Source organism: Acanthaster planci, linkage group LG05 (assembly GCF_054643075.1).
Source record: "Acanthaster planci isolate LZ-2023a linkage group LG05, COTS_SCS, whole genome shotgun sequence".
Classification (NCBI taxonomy): Eukaryota; Metazoa; Echinodermata; class Asteroidea; order Valvatida; family Acanthasteridae; genus Acanthaster; species Acanthaster planci.
Genome location: NC_141781.1, coordinates 3,076,118 through 3,099,090, shown reverse-complemented (window position 1 = coordinate 3,099,090; position 22,973 = coordinate 3,076,118). Strand labels below are relative to the sequence as shown.

The 22,973-nt window shown below is 41.4% G+C and overlaps 1 protein-coding gene across 2 annotated transcripts in view; it reads right to left on the bottom strand.

Annotated features, from left to right (window-relative positions):
* Positions 1 to 499: 499 nt before the first annotated feature.
* The window catches only part of cspg4 (chondroitin sulfate proteoglycan 4), a 49,986-nt gene continuing 27,512 nt past the window's right edge, over positions 500 to 22,973 (bottom strand). For both annotated transcript variants that reach the window (XM_022241695.2, XM_087136910.1), the window contains exons 2-3: positions 8,503 to 13,170; positions 500 to 8,122 (exon numbers count right to left, since the gene is read on the bottom strand). In XM_022241695.2, coding sequence (XP_022097387.2) covers positions 5,550 to 8,122; positions 8,503 to 13,170 — 7,241 coding nt within the window. In that variant the 3' untranslated portion in view covers positions 500 to 5,549. The remainder of the gene's footprint in view (positions 8,123 to 8,502; positions 13,171 to 22,973) is intronic.

Sequence of the window (22,973 nt, the reverse complement as noted above, 5' to 3'; positions counted from 1 at the left end):
GGCGATTTGTGGGGTCCAAGTTACTTGGACTTCAAAACATCGTGCTCTCTGGCTTAATACTCTCCAAGTGGGGACTTTGCCGAACCTTTCAAAAAAGGTTAACGACCAAATATTTCGGGGGCCCAAACATGTTGGAATTTTTTTATGTAGCCTTCATCGCCTTTCTCGGGGTGAAGTTATATTTTGGATCATTTTGTACACTTTTGGACTAGAAATGGAACAGACGAAATCTGTAAGACCTTTTGGGGAGGGGGCATGATATGCATTGATCCCATATCTACCCTTGACCTCTTTGGGTAGTAAACTCAAGATCTCACAAAAGAAAATGCCAGAACATTCGGCAAAAATGAGGAACCAAAACCTGTTTTATTTTTGTTTTATACCAAGTTCTGTGGGACCATTAACATCGCACCCACATTGTACTACCAAAAACTTTTCATTTCAAATTGGTCAAAACAAAATGCAACGTACACAAAAAAAGAAACACTATAAATCCAGATTTTCAGTGATAAATATTTTTATTAGATGCCACCGATGCTCTGTGACAGAAAAGCTTGAAATTTTCTTTGCATATTATTTACAGTTTTACTAAACTCTAGCAATCTACACAATGACTTCTCATTCGGTACAGCTAAATAGAGACATTACCTCTGCTTCTTTCGGTTTAATGTTAATCAAAAATGGATATGAACCTTACGCAATTTCTGTCCACAAAAGGCCTTTTAAAGGCAGGGTTATGAATAAACCAGTTAAAGTTTTCAATCTTTCTGTTCTGTTCAGACATCTGACTGGAAACGAATCTTTAGGACCAAGGAAATAAATCTTTGTCAACTGGGTCAACAAGTTTGGTAGATTCAAGAGTTTGCTGTATTCTTAAAGGTGGGTGGAAAGTTGATGGTTATTTCTACGAATGTTCAATACGGTTGCCTTGCGAGAGGGATAAGTTCCCAATTTGTTTAAACAGGGTGTGAAAGCTTTATATCACAAGTACATCGGGTATTAAAGCTGATACTGTGACATATCTTTTCAGATGGATAAAATGCACCAAATCTGCCACAAATACAATATTTCTTACTTGTCTCTGAAATTTGATGAGTACAGCCAGCAGCCATTTCACATGAAAGAGTTTAACATGAAATACAACAAATAAAGCTTACGCAAATACTCTTGAAATAGACACAAGGTTTTGAAGCCATGTTGATGCTTTGAAGCTTACTGTTCACTTACACATGCTACAAGCCACAAAACAGTTGTATACTAAGCCGTTTCTGATCCAGCACAAGCAACAGGGTAGTGTTAGTGAAACCATGCACTCCAAAAAAGAACTGTATGCACAATTATTACAAACTGAGTTATCTACATGTAACATTTAACATTTAAGCATCTCACCGAAACATTTATGTTTTTTGATTTTAAGTACAAAATAAGTACAAGAGAGTCAATACAAAGAAAGACAAAAATAAACATCTTCAATTTCAATATCTTACAAAACGAAAAGGTACTTTTCCGTTAAAGTTAACAAAACCTAGTAACAAGAACTGAGACTTCTGTATCATTATTCCACAAAAGCAACTAAGTCTGTGACAGCATTGCATATCTGTCAAAATAAATACAAATCACAGACAATACGAGATAAAAAACAGTTGTCACAAAATAAGCACCAACAATTCCGATCTATGAAAGGCACGGTCTGTTGTTTTGTATCTTACAGATCAAAACCAGCACCAATGCAGACCAAACCAAAAAAACCCCAAATAAACAGTTACAAGCAAATGGTGCTTTGTAATCTAATCAACACCACGACTCCATCGACCAATCAGATCAGAGGGGTAGCTCAGAAATACCACAACAGGTGGAGCCACTTCAGGCATAAGGACAGGCCCTAAAAACATTTAGCATGTAGCAACATTTAAACAGAGATCTTGACAGAAAGTTCCATGAACAGCCAAAAACAAACAAACAAACAAACAAACAACCCAACACCCCAACAAACACCCCAAAAAACCCCAAAATGACTAAACACAACTTTCAGCCTATGGTTTACTGAAACACAAAGCATAATCTACCCCAACTTCGGTTTAATTAAAATGTAAATTTCGGAAAATGTGGAGAGCAGGTTACTTACAAGAATTTGGGCACAGACTTTGAAGTTGCCCTTTATCCAAGATGAATAAATCCCCCACAGCACATTATCGTTTGCACTTCTGTCATGAATACTTGTTCCATAGCACACCAAAAGTACACAATAAATTTTTACATAAACCACCTTCCTGGCCTTAATATTAAAAACAAAGACTAACAGAAAAAAACAGGTTCTAGCAAAGATACATCTCATATTTACAGCATAAATAACATTTCAGTTGTTTAAAGATAGGTACATGTGATATTGTTGAATGAGTTGAATACAGTGCTTCTCAGCATACCAAGGTATTTCTAGCTCTACACACAGAGCAAGGAACTTGCTCTATTCTCTAAATAATGTCTTTAATTTTCATTATACAGAGAGAATCGACAGTGACTAAAACTAAGATGTGAATAATAATAGTTAAAAATACAATAAATATCTTAATAATACAACAGACTGACATGCACAGAGTGACTTGGTTGAATGTGATCCTCTTCAGGACAATGCTAGACAAAAAGCATCCACAAATTTGTAATCATGAATATTTATGAGATTAAAACTTATGAACGCATGTTTTTTCAAACAAATTCCGGAACCACTATTCCACAAAGCATTACAAAAATGATAAAAACTGCCTTCAAAAGAGACAGTTGTCAAGGCTTAGTTCTTTCTGTGTGGGGGTTACAGAACTGATTTCAGGGTCAAAAGGCCAACGCACCTTTCGGTATATACAAGTACATAGTCTTTTCACAACAAATAATAGTTTAAACATCAGCATAAGCCACTTAAAATGTTGGTGGTTAAAAAGTAAACGGACATGTTCTTCTTTCCTTAATTTATTCTAAGGAAGCTTTCACAAGAAATTCAAGACTGAAATTCAAGTATCCCAATTTGGTTGTTAGAACTTCACTGGATGGAAACGGAAAAAAAAAGGGTAAAAAGTTTCAGTCAATCTTTTTGAGACTGCAATTGCTTTGACTTGAAAAGATTCTAAACACAAACATACTGGATGACAGTGCATTCCTGGTAATCAAGGCCTCTCGAAGGCTCAAGGTACAGTACATGTGGCGAACCTATAAGCTATAATTTTACTGAAAAACTGGTCCTCCATTAAAAATTATTATTTCACAACATTTGATTTTGAAAAGTATCCTATTCCATCCTCTTTAACATTGCAGCTTTACATAACTTATCAAGGAAAGCCACAGGTGGCATATACATCTATGATAAATTTCAAAAAATCATACCGTATAAAGTCAATGAGGTAATCAAGGCATGAAAAATTATGCATATTCATGATAACCATTAAACAGTACGAAAACAATACAAAGCCTGGTTGTAAAAAAAATCTGAAGTACCTATGTATGTACCCATAAAATAATTTCTTCATTCAATACATAATGAAGTCAAACTGTTTCTCTTTAAATAGTACTTTTTTCTGTGGAATGAAAGTGATGATACTTTGATTAAAATAAACTACCTCAGCAACCCCTGACACTTTTGTAAGCATATTTGGTCAATTCAGTGAATGTAAAAATATGTACGGGGAAAATAGGAAAGTAAACCATTAACCTTCCGAGTGAACGTGCTGCAGATCTTGATTTTTTTTTTTTGAATCAACCACCAAAACAATTAAGCAGTTTTAGGACATGTAATCAGAAATAGGTAGCAATAACATGCTGCATTTACGAAGGTGATTATTCCCTAGTTTTGATGCCTTTGTGTAACGCCACTTACATAAAGACATGGCTCCAACAACTTGTGACATTTTGAAAAGACACTTTTGACACTTTCTTACAATAATTTCTTTACGTAACAGAAGCAACAAATCAGTGTATCCGCTGAAAATAGGGACTTTTAACAGATGTAAGCCCCGCCCACTGTGCACTTAAGCATGTGCTCTTCTCCAATGCCACACTGCATGCTCCAGCTGTGTACATCATGCGCACGTGCCCACATGTTGGACTTCAGTGCACGCTTGTTGGACATAAAATCACAGTTTGGTCAGAGAACAATGGGGTGGGGCTTAATGGATCAGTCTATGGGTATATTTTAAATCACCACCTTGCATCACTTCCACAAAACTCAGTACAGATATTTGACATTCACAGAATATCTGGTGTCACTTTAAATGTGAAGATGAAGTTAATATACACGGTAACTCCTCAAACTTTGCTATTAACCCACGAGAAAAATATTGTTTTAAGAACTATTTAGGCGTATCACATCCCCCCAATGTTATTCTACGTGAAATTATTTTCTACTGTATCTCTAAATTGATACATTTCTTTCATGTACAAGAGATGACTCAAATTGTGTATCTTTAAGCCCACTTCACAAATGTTTGTCGACTGTTAATTACATCAACACCAAACCCACATGCAATTTGTGTAACCCACAGTGCATCTTACAACAGATTTTGACATGCAATTACTACTATGGTACACCTATTGACTGTGCCGGCACGTCAACAAAATTTGGTGCAATGCACTTTTGGTTAGAACACAGCTGGCAGGCTTTTCAGGAGAACATCTTTTATAGACAGTGTGTCTGAAGCACAAAACGTGCTACAAGGCTCCTCCCTGAAACCTGGACGAAACACATAATCTTACCGCATACACACCTGTTCATACATGTACACATGTGTATGATGAAATACTTCTCTGTGGATTGTTTTCACTTCTATCGTACAATTCCCACAAACCACTTTGGTCCAACATCTTCAATGTTGGGTCATGTCTGAAGCAAGCAGTTGTTATCTACAGCTTTTGCTGCAAGCATTCACTGTGTTGTGCCAATGATGAACACACAGCTACATAATGTCCAATTAAAACATGGCCCGGAAACAAGGATGGCAGGCTGCACAGAACCAAGGGACATAAGCAGAGAGCTAACGATCTGTGCATCAGGTGTGTTAGAAATAAGCACATGGCATGCCTCTGTGAGTCTGCAAGGAGTCCTTATGTCTCTTAATTAATGTCTGATGAGAGATTGTGGGATTTGTTGCTATGACACATGATCCCTGCTAATCCAATCAAAGTAAAACATACATGTACCTTGGGCAAGAAACTGTTCTGAATATTTTTGTTCTTAATTTCTGGTTTGGAATTTCTAATTACAAATACCCACAAAAATATGTTCTCTTCTGATGTTACACATAATTTACAGAATGTTGATTTCCTTTAAAGCCAGTTTGTCAGTGGTTTTCACTTGACAGGTACACGCCGTCAAGGACTTTTCTTTGCTGAAATGTTCACGATTCGTGTTTTGAGTCTTGCATTTCAAGGCTTTGTGCATGGACTTCCAACGGCCAGTAAACACAAGAGAAATGGTGATTCATTGATGTAAGCGCATGGTGTCTTCTATAGGTGCAATGATTCACAATCTGCTGATTTAAAGGTACCACCTACACAGCTAAGTAAAGCTATACCCAGTACTGGCTCCTTTTAAGTGCAGGTTTCTGGGCTGGACAGAGGTCTATCACTTCTGGCTTGTAAGCATCCCATTTATTGGAAGTACTGTGGCTTGAGCCACCAGAATGTACTGTTCCATTGGAGTTCAAGCTTACAAATGATGTGTAACTGGGTGACGGGGGTTTGCCAAGCGGAGTCACCGTAACCTGGGGAACAAAGGAACCCGGAATGGGTAACGGTCGATTAAGAGTGACCGGGGGTGTTCCATTCAGAGAACCAGTGCTGTGGTGATCTGGGCAGGCACCTACAACCTGCACCGTGGGCATAAGACCACTCTGCCCGGGACCAGCCTGAGCACCTGGGTACGGACCCACATCTGGTTCCGGATATGGACTCTCCCGGCCTGACATGTGTTTCTTTCCCTTGTTGCGGGACCTCCAGATGAGGACCAGCAAGACGAGGATGATGCAGATAATAATTGCAATGACAGGAATGATGATATATATTGGATTGAATCCAGAAGGTTGAAATGACTTGGCGTTAGGGGTGTTTCCACTAGGCACTACCGTAGTTGCCACCTCTTCAGTGAAAGGGAATATCTGGTCACCATGATTGATGCCAAAATTTATGGTGTTGATCCTACGTGTTGGTGTAGGAGGAGCTGTTGTCAAAGGAGCATCACTGGTGGTGGAAACAAGTCTTGGGGGTACAATCTTTACTTGAAAGGTGAGCATCACAGGTTGGACCATCTTCCCACGGAGTATAAAGACAAAACTGTCATCCAGGGAGTCATTCACGCCCAGATTCAGCAAATCAGCAATGTACAACACCCTCGTACTGACAATGTCTGAGTATGGAAATTCCGAAATGGCAAGACTGGATGTGGAGTTGAGGACGAGGCCTCTCTTGGGTGATTCCATTATTTCAATTTCAAGCCCTCCGCCAACACTGCTTGCAAGTTCAGTTGCATTGAGATACCCCGGGGTCAGAGCAAGTGACTTGCCAGTTGTTATGTTCATGAGTGTCAAGGTTACCATCGGTTTAACAACCACAGTCAGGTTGAGATCTTCTGGCAAGTTAAAGTCATCAAACACTGTGAGCTTTATGAGGTCCATGTTTGAGGAAAAGTTGGTCTGAGAATATTGCACCCTTCCGTCATTCAGCTGTGCTTGAGAGAATGAAGTACTGGCGACACTGTCGACGAGAATCTCTCCATACTCAGGCGAAGTGGATATGTTGTACTTGATCTTATCAGCATCACCATTGGTCGTCACATTAAGTACTGTGGATGGGACAACAACCAGAGAGTTTCCTTGATTTAGAGTTACATTTCCTGTGACAGTTACGGTTAGTGTCACTGGTTGCACAATGATACTGAACTGTTTTATTTTATTCGATTTTACACGGGCTCCATCGGTGAGACGGAAGAGAAATCCTCCAGACACGGCACCGCCATCATGTACAAAAGTTATTTCTCCATCATTAATCTGTTGCTGAGTGAACTCCTGAATTACAGTGCTCTGGTCTGAGGTCAGGACAAGTTTGCCATTTGAGGGGTTGCTCAGAAGCTCATACCTGATTTCATCAGGGGGATTGTCTGCATCTACAGTATTTAGGACTTCCATTGTCAGACTTTTGTGAGAGCCTTGGATGATGGTCATACTCAAGGCTCGGGTGAGGACTCTGAGAGGCTGATCATTGATAGGGTCAATGGTTATCAAGAACTGTCCAGAGTAGGCCACCAGCTGCTCGGTATTTCCAACAGTGGTTGCAGTGACAGTGAAATTAAACAAATCCTGTCTCTCCTCAGAGTGATCATGGATGTACTGAATGCCATCTCCAACAAGGTCGTCCTGCCTGAAGGTCGAAAATGCAGTGATATCTTGGTTTGATTTCTTCAGCACTCCATGGCTTGGCAAACTGATGATGTTATACTCAAACACCCACTCGGTGGCTCCAAAATCCTCAACCAGAGCTGCAATGTTCAGTTGCTTGTCTGTAATGGAAATAGTCCCTCCCTCTTGCACCTCGATACCCAAGTTCAGGACAAGAGATGGTTCTGTTGTTGGCATAACTGTGGTTGGACTAAGAGTTGTAGGCTGTGTTGTTGTTTCTTCTTTTACCCCAATGGATATTTCAAAGCTCTGGTCAGTCAGATTCTGGGAGAGTGGTAATGTCACACTGAATGTGAACTGGTCTTCCGTGACAGGGGAATCTAATATCTGCTTGTAGGCAACAATGTTTCTGTCAATCTGTCCCTGTGTGAATGTTGAAATCTGGGCAAAACTTAGGATCTCTCTGTCAATCTCATCTCGATCCAGGATCTCAACAATGATGCCATGCTTGGGAGCCTCTGTGATGACGTACGTGATTGGCCTGCTCAGGTTTGATTTAGGCTCCTCCTCATTGGTCACAACTTTCAGGTGCTCTGCTGTGATTGGTTCAATGGAACTGGGCGCTACGTACAGTCTGGTGTTGGTCTCCAGAGAAACCAAGAGGGGCCGAGCTGTGATGCTGAAGATCTGCTGATTGGTGGAATGGACCCCATCACTGACCGAGAAACGAAATCCGCCAGTGTTTAAACCTGGATACACATGAAGATAAAGTAAACAAAGACATTAACAGCCTATCATAAATTTTCAAACATCCTCATACCTTCAGGAGGGTGCATCACCCTTGCAGGTGCACAGCAGTCATGGGCATTGGTAGGTTTTTTCTAAAGGGGGGGGGACAAAGTGCCATTTTCCATTATTGATGACAGTGGTTACACACTGCTTCGAAAGGACACAACAGTAGGAAAGGTCTGTTGGGGTCATCACTCAATGGTTTAAGATTGTCTTTGTTGAACAGGGCTGCAGAGTGTGATATCAACTAGGTTTGGAAAATACAGTTACATGTAGGTCAACTCAAGCATTTCTTGGTACGAGTAAAGTAGAAGTAAAATACATATAGTTAGGTACATACCTGACTGAATAAAGATGATATCTCCGTTGTTCAGATCAGACTGCGTGAAACTCAGCACTGGTGTGGTCATATCAGGAAGTTTGATCATGTAGCCATTTGTTGGAGTAGTTAGGATGTACGTCAGGCTCTGGTCATCTGTGTCCAAGTCCACTGCACTCAGGATGTCTGTGGTCAATTTAGCCTGTGTCCCAATGAAAATGGTCAGGCCTTCGTTGGCAGTCACTTCTGGTCTCTGATCATTTACTGGGGTGACTGTAATGTTAATTGTATATGGATGGCTGGTTTTGCCAGTGTCTGAAGAACTGGCGATGATGGTGAAACTGTCGTTTACTGTATCACTACCATCATGTACAAAATATATGAATTCGTTGGTGATGTCACGCGTGCTGAAACTCCTGAGGCGTTCACCAGCATTGCGAGTTGTCTCCAGGAAGCCATGAACAGGTTGCTCCTGAATGGCAAAGTCAAAGTCCTGCTTTTGGTAGTATGGGTGTGCAATTTGGATGATGTCACTGGTGATGGCTTTGGAGCCCCCTTCAGGCAGGAAGAAATCGGCCACTGTAAGGGGGACTACAGCCGGTACAATCTCCACAATAAAGGTGAGGTTGGACACTTTGACAAATCCATTGTCCACTTCAAATGAAAATTGGTCCAATCCCATCCCAGGTCCAGTTTGGACATACCGGACGCGGTTGCGGTTGACATCCAGCTGGGTGAAAGTTTTCAACTGTTCTCCAGCTTCTCTCCGTCCTCGTCTGGTAGGTGGAAGGAACTCATTTGATAGCTGTAGCATGCCAAACTTAGGAAAGAGAGTAACAGTGAAGATAATTTCGATGGGCAGATGGTTGGGATGGGTGACTCTCAGATGGGAACGTTCGATGACAACGGCCTGTCCCTGCTCAACAGCAAGGGGCTTCAGCTGTTCCACTTCAGGAGGCTCTTGGTGGCTCGTCAGGTATATCCGGATATTGAAAACTCCTTCTACTGCCATGCTCTTTGCACGGACTGTGAAATTGAAACTGTCCATCATGGCTGTGCTGTTGTCGTGGTGATAAACAACCCTTCCTGCATCCAGGCCCTCCTGATTAAACATCACTGCAGGACTTCCTCTGTAGAGCAGCTGCCCATGAGAGGGCTGGGACGTTATCAGGAACTCGATCCTCTTGTCCTTTATACCCATGTTTGTTTCGGCACTGAGGTTGCAGGAGGTAAGGACAACCGATGAGCCACGGGAAATCCGCAGGCCCGAGTTATTCAGTATACCTACAAATGGCTCGGAGGCCTCTATATCCAGGAAGTCTGAGGTGTAGCGACTGCGGTCATCATCAAGCACAAAGAAAAGCATCCGGCCAGTAAGGACATCCCCTCGTTGCCTGAATGCAATCAAACCATCTTTCAAGTCCCTCTGAGTGAACTCATAGACAGTGGATTCATTCCCTGCATAAATCAGGTCACCAACATCAGTGTTTTGCCGACGGTATTCAAGGTTGTCATCATTGAAGTCTTCATCCCCGTCTGCAGCAAGAAGGTTCTGGTCTGTGAGTGGAGTCTTCCCATTCCTCACAACTTTGAAGAGGCGGTTGACAACCACCTCAGGCTCGTGATCATTTTTTGGAAGGATGTTGATACTGACGACTCCTTCATGGTGGAGACTCCGTTTCCTCCCAGACAGGTCGGTGAATGATGCAGATGCTGTATATTCAAAGTTGTCGCTCTCAGTTTCTGAGTCATCGTGCCTGTATCGAAGTAAGTTATTCATCACGTCAAAGTTAAGGAAGATTGTGACATCATCAGTGCTGACCTCTAAGGAACTAGGCTCCGCCAAGATTAGCCTTCCATGCTCAGGAGGCTTTGTGATTGTGTACACAAAGTTTGTGACATTATCTGCAGTCACAAAAAATTCATCTGTTGTGACAATGACAGTCCCTCCTTCAGAAACAGTCAAGCCATTGTTGGTTACTTCTAAGTGTCGGACATCTGGTATGTATGCAATGCTAAATGACGCTACGGAACTCTGTGCATTTACAACTGACACTTGGAAAAGGAATGTATCATTCAGTGCTTCCTCTTCAGAGGGATCAAGGACATAGCCGACCTTTCCAGCAATGATGTCATCCTGTGTGAAAAATCCTCCAGTTGGAATTGGGCCTATGGACTGCTTGACCAGTTGACCTCGACTGGGAGATCGGATGACTGTAAAGGTCAGGGGTGACAAAGAGGTAATGGGAAGTCTCACTTCAGCGGCAAGGTTTTCTGATGTGATGACACCCTGTCTTATTACGTTCAAAATCATGCCAGTGTTGGTGATCACCTCCACAGATGTCACAACAATTTTCACCGGGAGGCTGATGTCGATGCTGACGTCCTCGCTTGAAGCCGACAAACTTATTCTGTCATTCCAAATGCTTCTCTGCTTATCAGTGACAGTGGCAGCATACTGGATGATCCCATCAGCAACATCAGCCTGGGTGAACTCAGAGATGTCTGCCCCAAAGTTGTGCAGTTCCAATCGCTGTAATCTGCCATATCGCAGAGAGTCAGTTAATCGGTAGCTGACTGTAAACTGACCCTCTGGGTCGTTGGTAGCGACATGTAGCTCCGTGGGGGTGATTTGAATCACAGATCCTGGGTTCAACCTCAACTCTGTTACATTCAGGATGGACAACTCCAAAGGAATTACCTCAATTCTGAATGAGTAGAGTGGGCTCTTCTCCAAACCGTCAAAGATTCGGATCACAATCCGTGACTTAGTATTGGGTCCAGTGTGCACGTAGGATATTTGTTCATTGTTGATGTCTTCCTGTGTGAAGGAGACAATACTTTCTCCTGGATTGCTGATCGTTTGGAAGTAGCCAACATTCGCTTGCTGGTTGACTATGGTGAAGAGGAGCTCACTGGGGTCACTGTCAGGGTCAATGGCCTCAAGAAAGGAACTGTGTATTGGCTGGACAGAGCCTTTTATCATTCGTAGAGTGGCATCATCAGCAAGAGATATACTTGGAACATCATTGACTGGGATAATGTTTACCTCCAGTGTGAAGTTCACAACACCTTGAAGCACTTCAGGAATTTCAATGTTCCTTCCGAGGATCTCTACCTTGATGGTCAATACATCATAGAAGTTTTCCGAGCCATCATGAATATAGAAGATCTTACTCCCCATCAAGTCCAGCAATGTAAACACATTGGAATCATCATCCCGTCGAAGAACCCTGTTCTCAATGCGACCGTGCAGAGGACGCTTTGCAATCACGAGCAGAAGCTGAGATTCTCGGAGGCCGTAGGAGCGTAATCTAAGATTTAAGTGAATGTTTTCTGTAGAGATGACACTGCGGCCTCCTTCTTCCACTGTGAGAGGCATCAGTGAGAAAGCCTCTTCAGGCAATTCGGTATCCATGCTGATGGGGAAAACTGGCTCTGTCTCTGATATGCTGGGGATGCTCGTCTCTAACAGAGGTTGATCTGTGGATGGTATTTTGGACTCCAAACACTCCACAGAGAGGCACTGGCAGACAAAGCTCTCTGGTCCAGCATCAGTGCACGTTTCTGTCCACAAGCAAGGATCTTTAGAGCAAGGAAACTGGTACACGCAGCCAATCTTAATGCCGTGAGTGACACGCGAATCACCGAGAGTGAACAGTTCATTGTTGACTTCAATATCTCTCAAGCAGCCCTGGAATGATCCGCCACTGCTAGCATGAGTTATTGACTTGAGGTCACTCTTGAAAGCCTGAGACCGGGCTTTATGGACGACACCACCCACATGAAGCATCCCTGTCAACTCCAGTGTACTTGAGGTATCACTAAGCATCATGTTTTCTGGCTCGTAGTCGATGCTGATCCTCAGATTGGCTGGCGCTACATCAATCTTTATCCAGTGCCAATTTGCATCATTTATGATGACTTGAGATGTGAAGTCCACAATGCCATTCCCTCGATCCATCAGGACACGTATTCTGCCATCCACAACCTCAGCTGATAAAAATTGTGTCTTCAATCCACTACTGAACATGAGGAGTCCCAGGGGGGATGATGTCTTCAACCAGCAGGCGAATGAACCTTGAGTGTCTAATTGCCATCGTGGGTACAGGACAAATGCTGTCTCTTTGACAAAGCTGATGGGTGAGTCTGCCGCTGCCTCAAACTCCTCACTACAATCCCATGTGATGTCATTCACAATGCTCCTCTTGTTGGCTGCAGTGGCGTTGAACACCAAGATGTCATTGTAGGTGATGTTCTCGATGCACCCCCGGAAGAAGCGGTCGGCCGATTTCAAGTAGCTGGCTTTCCGCATACCCATGCCCCCCACATAGATCCCGTCCTGGATGTTGAGGGTATCGGCCCGGCCCAGGGTCCGCTCCTCGCGGTGTAGCACGCCATCAATGTACAGCTCCAACCAACCCCCAGCCAGCTCCAGACTCACGCTGTGCCAGTTCAGGTCATTCAGCTTCTCCTTGGGCAGAGAGCGCACCATAAGCTCTCCCTCACCCAGGTTCACCCGGGCCTCAATGACCCCCGACCTCAGCTGAATGATGCAGTAGTCAGTGTCGCCAGAGGCCAGGAGGAGAAGGCCCTTGGACCGGCTAGTCTTGAGGACCAAGTGGATACTAGTTTTTGCTGATGACTCAGAGAGCGGCAGGTAGACATGACTGGTGCCGTAAAATGAAACTGGAAAGAGACAAAAATGAAAAGCAGGTTTACTTTAAAGGGAAAAAACTTAAAGCCAAAAAAGGTTCCTCAAAATGCAGCTTTTGTAATGTCCTCTTAAAATGTTTACTTAAAAATTGATTGATTATAGATGTAAGTGAAAGAAGAGATTCTAGGAGACACACATGTACATGTATATACATGTGGAGGTACATGTACATGTATAACCTCCCAATTTTTTACTTCATGAACAATGCGACAGTCAAGAACCTTAGCCCAGTAATATTAAATGTTAAAAAAACTGAAGTCCATGCAAGTCTACAAGCTCAATGGTTTGACTTGACTTAAGCCCTGTCTCTAATAATACTGTATCGGTCCAAGGTGCCTCAGTCCAGATCATAAACTACATGTAAACCTGTACTTGTCTGAAGACCTAATTTGGGCTTAAAATGACTCCCAGACTCTGGGAACAAGGCTGGGCAGGGGCCAGGATTGAATCCATTTCAAGACTTGGATTCTTCAGATTTGAACTCACATCAACACTTCAAGTCTATGGTACATGTAGTTCCTTGCTGTTATGGCACAGGGACTTTACCATAGGCATTGCACCACATTTGCACTACATTGTTCATCATGACAAGGGTGCCTTTGTTTTTGGCAGTCCAATAATACCACAGTATCACCTCACATGGATTTTGTTTTAGCAGAGTGGGAAAAAGCGAAAAGAAAATGTGTTACTCCCTTTTACAAGAAAATGCACACCATCAAGCATACTCAACACAACTACCCTCTTTCTGTGACAATGTATCATGTACCCTGGTGCATGTATGACTGCCAAATTCTAAGGGTGTAATTTTCATGATTTGTGAATACATCAAGTGAACATTTTTTTGAGATAAGATAAGGAAATTATTCTCTGCAAAACAAGGCTAGCAAAAGACTTTAAAATGCTCACTACTTGTGCTTCAGACGTTATGTACAAATCCCATAATCCCATTCAAATGTGCTCATACATGTACACGTAGAAATACAGTAAAACAAATTTCACAGTCTGACAGACATCACTGTCTAGCTCTTGCATTTGTAAGTGACAGCTGGAACAGACTGAAGGACTATTACACTTCAAGAAGATGTTATTTTCCAGTCGATTCAAAATCAGTCGCTCGTGGTGAACAGCCGGCACTCAAACTTGGAACATTTTAATGGCAGAGGTTGCATCGCCATGGCAACTGCACCAAGGCCAAAAACAGATGCGTATTGACTATTGACCACAGCCACATGTACGTGTAGTGATAGGCATTTACATGGTATCTCTGCATAAGACTTTGAAGGATGATCAGATTTGATTTTGATAGGACAAGATATTCATGATCAGACTTCTTCTTATTTAATATACATGTATAAATTTGCTGTGAATCTTCTTTGAATGCTGAAAAACATGACAAGTGTTTGTGCTTGTTTATATACAAGTACATCTGTGCACCAGCACTCTGTAATAGGATAAACACATCCCCGGCCCCGCTGGAACATGGTATTATTCATAATCAACATCCTCTTAAATTGACACCTGACGTGATACCCTGCATGAAGTCACTGTATTTTACTGTTTCCAATGAAAATTTTTCAGTGACATGAATCGACAAGATCCTTAATTAAAGGTACTGGTACACGTACCAATGTGAAAATTAAGTGCTCTCTGATTAAAATCACTGCTACATATTGAATGCAATGTCTCCAACCAAAAGCATGTACTGTACACTGTGTACAATAAGCCAGTTCGAACCTAGATACGTGGAAATAAAAAGGAACCTAAAAATGGAGCAAAAAGGAAAAACTTGCCAGAACTTTATCACACAGAGCTGTTAAATTTTGCTACAAAAGTAAATATACCAGTATGTACATATCTTTGTGTGCATGTAAATGTAGGCCTACATGTACATGAAAAAATATTATAATTTAAAAAAAAAATTTTTTAATTTAAATAATCTGAAACAGAATTAAACATGTGAGATTCCTTGGTCATTTGCAGTCCTTTAGCAAACTTTTGTGTCTTTGTGCAATGGCCACTTTTGTTCGTTCAAGACAAAAATCTCCCAAACAATGTTGTTTTTGCAAGATGAAATTTTCTCAATATGTTTCTGACCCCAAGCATTTCCCCTTAGGACAGTCCCCCCCAGCTGGGCCTCTTCAATTAGCCAGTCGAGTGTGAAACTATCTACTCAGTGAGGGGTCACGGTTACTTGAAGGAGAAAATTGTGCCCGTCCGACTGCCGCAGATGAGCATCCACGGATACCCTTTGACGTCCAACGGGTCTATTGCTATACGTCCACGGAAAGTAATTCTCCGAGAATCGGATGGAGAGGGAAAAAAGAGATAAGCTTTTTTTCCTGCATCAATAACAGAGAAGTGAACTTGCAGGGGCTCGGTGGAAATCAATACTGCTCGATGTTATAATACCGCAAATGTGCGGTGATGAATGTTAAAGGTCAGGCTAAAACGAGTGAATTAATATTTGCAAGAACATGCACACAGGCGACGTGTACGTGCAGAAATTTCATTTGTCTTTGGGTACCAGTCAATGGTATTGACTTGGATGTGAAAAAAAGATGAGTTTTGCATTTAATATAAGCGCACAAGTAGTATGAACATGATCTTGCATTATTTTGGCCCAGACAAACATTTTCCACTTGACTTCTGCACTTCCAGACAAGGGGCTACAGACTGCTTCTAACATTTTGAAAAAATGTTCTTGCTTTTTCTCAGTGTTTCCTAAATACATGTACATGTACTTGTATCCAATGGGGAGAGTACATGTACTTGTATCCAATGGGGAGAGTACATGTACTTGTATCCAATGGGGAGAGTACATGTACTTGTATCCAATGGGGAGAGTACATGTACTTGTATCCAATGGGGAGAGTACATGTACTTGTATCCAATGGGGAGAGTACATGCACTTGTATCCAATGGGGAGAGTACATGCACTTGTATCCAATGGGGAGAGTACATGTACTTGTATCCAATGGGGAGAGTACATGTACTTGTATCCAATGGGGAGAGTACATGTACTTGTATCCAATGGGGAGAGTACATGTACTTGTATCCAATGGGGAGAGTACATGTACTTGTATCCAATGGGGAGAGTACATGTACTTGTATCCAATGGGGAGAGGGACATGTTTCTGATTTTATTTGAATGAAACCACCAGCAATTTAGAAACAGAGCTACAAAGGATTCTTTTACGGAATTGCAAAAAAGATTTGAAAGTTGTTTTTTAATAAAAATTCACTTGCATCCTCTACCCCAGATTTTGAAATGCTGCGACATACCAGTACATCATACGGAATCACTACATAAAACACTGATTAATTCTGTATACGTATACATGTACCGGCACATACATGTATATATGCAAATTTGTGAAACCATTATAAACTTCACGACTAGTCCTCCGCCACTCAGTGTCCCCAAACCTGTAAAAAAAAAGTCAAAAGCGCTCCCTGATAAAAACATAAAGAAAACAATGTGGGTTGCAGCCCAGCAGAACAAGCTCCACCCCTTTCACCTCGACATCACTGTGACATGTCCTCCTTCAGTCCTTATACTTACTGATAAAATCCTGGCTGGTCCAGTTCCTCATTCAATAGTGTGACGTTGTTGTCTATCAGGAACTCTTGTTGCAGCAGCAATGTCACCTAACACCAATCAAACCCCCACTAACACCAATCAAACCCCCACTAACACCAATCAAACCCCTACTAACACCAATCAAACCCCCACTAACACCAATCAAACCCCCACTAACACCAATCAAACCCCCACTAACACCAATCAAACCCCTACTAACACCAATCAAACCCCCACTAACACCAATCAAACCCCCACTAACACCAATCAAACCCCCACTAACACCAATCAAACCCCCACTAACACCAATCAAACCCCCACTAACACCAATCAAACCCCCACTAACACCAATCAAACCCCTACTAACACCAATCAAACCCCCACAAGCAACACTCTCTGATGTGTATCCCTCTTTGCGCACATATCGGTACATGTACCGATGCAAATGGTAATTTCAAGTACATGTATGTTGTGCGTGTATCATTTCACACCAAGTATTACAATATTAAATTAACATCTCCCCGACGCAAAATCCATCCTTAGAAAGAATTTCAATGTACATCAGAGAATCATGAGCTGCTACTCATATAAGTCCAACAATTCACATTAATTGTAACCAGAGGTTCATACTGCACCATGCATGTCCATGTACAAAGGGGTGAAGACTGGGTTAACCCCCTGGGTAAAGCAACGACCTGGTAAATATGACCATACATGTATATCCTACAGTACCACTACTCTAATCTTGCATGGAATACAGCCACAATTTAGTCTGTACACGCTGTACCGGCAGTGTAGTCCAAAAACGAGAAGATGCTTGAGTTCTCCAAATATCCCTATTTCAGCTTTGGTTATCTTTTTTTTGGGGGGGGGCGGTCTACAGATGCACATACATCCATATTTGTGCGCAAAAACAACAGAAAACCTAATTATGTCACCATAGGAATTCAGTAACGTTGTGATCGACTACACTTTCTCCGGACAGTCTATATAGTACAGAAAACAGAACGGGCTAAAAAAAAAAAAAAAGTTGCCAACTCAGTGCAAAGATCATGACGAGCATGCGAACGAATGCCAAGTTACATGACGCCACCGGTGAAGACTGGTGAGAATCACTTGATTCATGATTAACATTCATGAAAGCATTCACCAGCTTTGCTGCGCGGTACGATTCTAAACATACATGCACCTTGCAGGCCCACTCGTTCTCGTATTACCAGGTGTACAGTGGTCCCTACTCCAAAGTGACTCTGCAAGTACGTTCTGTCACGAACTGTCATGGGTATGCCTCTCTCACAGGAAATGTTTACAATGCATGTAAATCAACTTCAATGGACTGCTTTTGTTTTACCTCAGTCGGACAGTAGTAAAAACAGTAACTGTTATGCGGGAGCATGACTCGGAAATACAAATGCAACAGTGTTGACAGATTGAATAGGTAGCACATTAAACACCAAGAGCATGGCAGAAAATAAGAGACATGGCCGTCTATAGAATGATGCACACTTTTTAGACGAAAACTGAAATTTTTTGGAATGACAGCCTGAGATTTAGTTAGTGGAATGAAATGACCGCACACAAACAGATATAATGGCTAAAGAGTCTTGTTGCACCACTAAATAAAAACAAAAGTTGCACTTTTACATTTTTTGTAGGCAATTTAAAGTGAATTGGTTCACTTAATAACCAGCAAACTGCTCAAACATAGTAGCAGTCAAAATTTCTACATCACCCAACAAAATGTAATGCAATACGGTCGATTCACAATGGCGTGCCTCTAAGAGTTTGCAACGCGTCTGCCAATCACAATGCGCAAAATATCTCAACCTTTTCCAAACGTGCTTTCTGAATCACGCGTATTGTATTTCTGCATGTACATGTATACCGTACATGTGTATGCATGTTGACAGTGTTAAAGCAAATTCTTTATGCTTTATACTGGAGAAAGTGCATGTGCGTAGGAACAAAACTACCTTTGGAAACGTTTTTTCATGCGGAAGTCTGAAGAAAGATGAAAGACTCATGAACATTTCTTATCTAGAGCTGACATTTTCTTGTAATTTAACAAAGCAATGTCCTGGGACTTTGCAAACCTTCAACTCTGGAGACAACCTGCCAAAAGTGAACTACTTTCTCAAAGGCAAGACTAAATTAAGACACGAGGATGGCTTGTTTGCTTGTCTGTGACCTTGGCCTTTCATTAGTAGGATGAGCTTCCTTTCAGTCAGGTGATATCAGGAAGACAAGATTTATCTCTTGAACGTTGAATTGAAAGTCCAGGTCATATCTGCATTATTTTTTTGGGGGGGGGGATAAAGATTCCCATTTGAGGCTTCCCCAGAGTTAATTTTGAAACAACATCATCATAGTAAAAACCTACCCCTTCGTTAAGCATTCCTTTTGACATTTATATCAAAACAGTGCCCCGACACTGCAACACAGCATACATGTACATGTATATTCATATCACTTTTTTAACACTGTGTTAAAATTTGAGGTTACAACAAAGCAACTACCATCCAGTGACACTTTCCTTTGTTACTGCAGTGACTGGCGCCCTCAGTTTATTCGGCTGTTGCAAACACATATGAATGCAAATTAATGTATCAAACATACCAGCAACCTGAGAAGGCTGCAGAAGAAATGGGGGAAACTTCAAAGATTACCAAGGATAATGTAGAAATAATACATTATGGAGATACTCAAGTAATCACTTTTCTCTGTCTTTTCCATGCGAGCATACCGTACATGTAGGGATACAAGTCCTCCGTCTTGAACTAGTTCCTCCCTGCTCTAAGGATCAGATGATGTACCAATACTAACGACCCGTATGTCTTACATGTACATGTACTTCATGAATAAAGAATGTGCACTTTTTATAATTGGGCAGCATTTGAATACTGACGCTCTCCCATCCCTTCCTAAGCATCCACTGCTATTTAAATCCGAGTCCACAACAGGTGTATAATGTGAGAGCTTGCTGAAGGGAGAAATGACTCAGAAGAGGCACTCCTACAAAATTCACGCTTTTCTGATGTGACCCTGGGAAAAAAAAATCTGAACGAATCAAGGAACCTTACTTGGGGGGTGGTTGAAACGCTAAGATCGGGGTACATACTGTACATGTACATCTACACGTATGAATGACACCTGACATAAATCTACCATGAGGGGAGCAGGAGACTCTGGCCAGATTAATGGAGATCAGACACAAGCAAGATGCTTGTCGTGTATTATATTGCACACTGCGACCCTCTGGGAGGTGCATCTGATCGTGCTGTTCCATCACTGCCACACGCTGACCAGGCGTGATTTCCCGGCAAAGCTTGCCAGTGAAACGTGAGACAGATTTCACTCGGTTTGGAAAAGGGCATTGAGTTTGACTTTGAAATATGAAAAGAAGAAAATTTTGATGAATCACAGGCTTGCTTGCAGGCCTGTTTGATTAAAAACCTTTCTTGCCGGTTCGGTAACTTGTTGATGTTACATGTATGTAATTAACTTTTGCAAGTGGATCTTGTTTTGCAAACTTACTCCAATGTCCCCGGGTGACTCATCAGGGTCAGCCTGAAATCGGCAAACTTTCTGTCATTTCTGACAATTGGCTACAAGATTACAGTTTTGAGTCCTAAGGCAGGAATTAGGTACATGTACAAATGAAGCAAACATTGTCAAACAAATTTTCACTCCTGGCATCTTACAGAATTACACGTACATGTAACTGCTGGTTTACTGATACAACATGTGTATTTACAATGTATAACAAAATGTACATGTACCTACATACCGGTACATGTACATGTATGCCGAACTTTAGATTTTAATTACCAGTAACATTCCTGTAGAAAATATCTGTACACTTTCTGAGTACTGAACTTTCGTGTACTTTGGTGCTCAGTCCACTGCCCAGACACTGTGGAAGAATTTAATTTTTTCAATACATGTACATGTAATTTGGAGAGATGAACTTGCTGCCAAAAATGTACTCAATACGACGGCACAGAATGCCCATTTTATCAAAATGGACGACACTGCGATTTGTCTTTTATTTTGTGGAGTTAATTGATATCTGGCCAAATCCCAGAAGGCCAGCAAAATGAATGACACCGAAAGTTGTCATAGGCAGATAAGAAACAGAATGATAACATCCACATCTTCAACCATCGTCTTCCAATGGCCATAACTTTGGGAAAAACCAAGGAGTTGCTACAAGTACCATCCAAATGTTTCTTTCAGGGCTGAATATCATGCTTTAAAAATGAACAAATATCAAATCCTTGTCAATTTTAATGACTTCAGCTAAAACATACACATTATGCACATGTAAATGTACAAGTAATTTGAATGAAGAAAGTATTCAAAGTGAGTTCTCCATAAATTGTTCATGACACAGATCCCCTAACATGTAAGCAATCAATACCTAGTTTTAATATCTATGAATAGCACTAGCATGAGTAGTTATTTGTGATGTGAGACCGATGCAAGATGTTTTTCTAACTACTCCATTTCATCTCCAACTCCGATTTCAGTAGTTCTCAAATGATCCTCGTTTGTAAATGTACATGTACCTTCTGTGGCCCTTCAGAGCAGCACAGCTTGTATAAACACAACACATCACTGACAAAAAAACGCCGCCGCCGCATATACACGTGCACACCCCTGGTTTTGCAATCACCGAGCAAATAAGTCGAGTCTCCCTGGAAATCAGCATCGGCGGGGCTTCACAAAGCAAGCACGCTGTCCCATGATTGGCCCCCCTGGGCAAGAAGCAAAGGGGGGGGTTCTGTCTTGCAGCAATCAGGCCAGTTTATCACCTTGATTGCTATTAGTGTGCTTTTTTTGTGAAGCATTATTCGGGAAGGAGTCAGGAAGATGCAAGCTTTTCAATTGAGTCTAGAAAGGAGTTATTTAAGCTGAAATATGAGAGGTTAAACTGTAGGGGGCAGTTACCCAGTAAAAGGTCCAGGCGATGAAGTTTCATTAGGCACACTTTTAGTGGAACCCTATACCCTTTGCCAATGTACATGTATGAAAACAATTTGCCATCTTTTGGGATTTTACTCATGAAAAGTGCACATTGTTTAAACATTTCAAAATTGTATTGCTTTTGTGGAAAGGAGAGAGTGCTGTTGCTGTGATGTCAATCAGAGAAGACACCACTCATCAGGTGTATAGTTTCTGCTATGAAAAATTGAGGGGCTGTATTCACCTACATACCATACAGACTCCCGTAAACTTCCATTGATTGTTAAATTTACAGCTATTGTAGTTGTACCGAAAAAAAGTATGGTACCAGTATATGCATGGCTTGGTAAAAACCTACGTAAGCAAGCTTCATAGCATATTTAATTATCTTTATTCAATACTCAACCAATACTCAAACAATAAAGATGTGACATAAAACCCCGGTCCTGAGTGGACAATAAATAAATTAAAGTACTCATGGCAGGACAAAGAGAAATGAAGCAGGTTTTAAACATTAGAGTAGCACAAACAATTGACACATTTAAAAAATTCATTCATTTAGTTACAGCTGCATAATTCATAAACATGGTCAGGAATGGGTGGTGCCCAAATTAAATGTAGGCTGAAGGGAAGGGCAAAATATGTTCATATAGACATGTCCAATACACACATTCACCTGTTTCCTAGATTGGTTCATTCCGACTGTTAAAATCATGATCAGACAGTCTTCTAACAATCTGATCGCAAAAATCCTTAAATCTAACATCCAAATGCCACAATTAATTTCATAATTTCTTTGATTCTCTTTCTGTTGTCTGGAGTAGGCAGTCTCATGTAACCTGTGTCCCCCCAAAATAAGTACTTTATCCTCAAAAAATGACTCCATACAGAAGTGCAATGCCCATATTTTGGGAGGTAACGGAGGAGACTTGGAGGCCAAAATTTACAACACGATGAAAAACAATGCCTTTCATCCACAAGTCCAGATTTCATCTTGGAATTGTGAACATACATGTACATGTATGTTGTATCTACTGTGCGGTACCAGAATACAGTAATCTAGGCTTCATAGAAAAACAAATCCCAGTTTCATCTTGGAATTGCACGTGCTTTAATACATTAACAATAATCTAAGTAGAGACCTTAGGGTAAAATGTCAGAAGAGTTGAGATGCATACATGAATTTTCGCAAAATGTCTAGATTTATTCCTCTAACTACGACACTTTCAT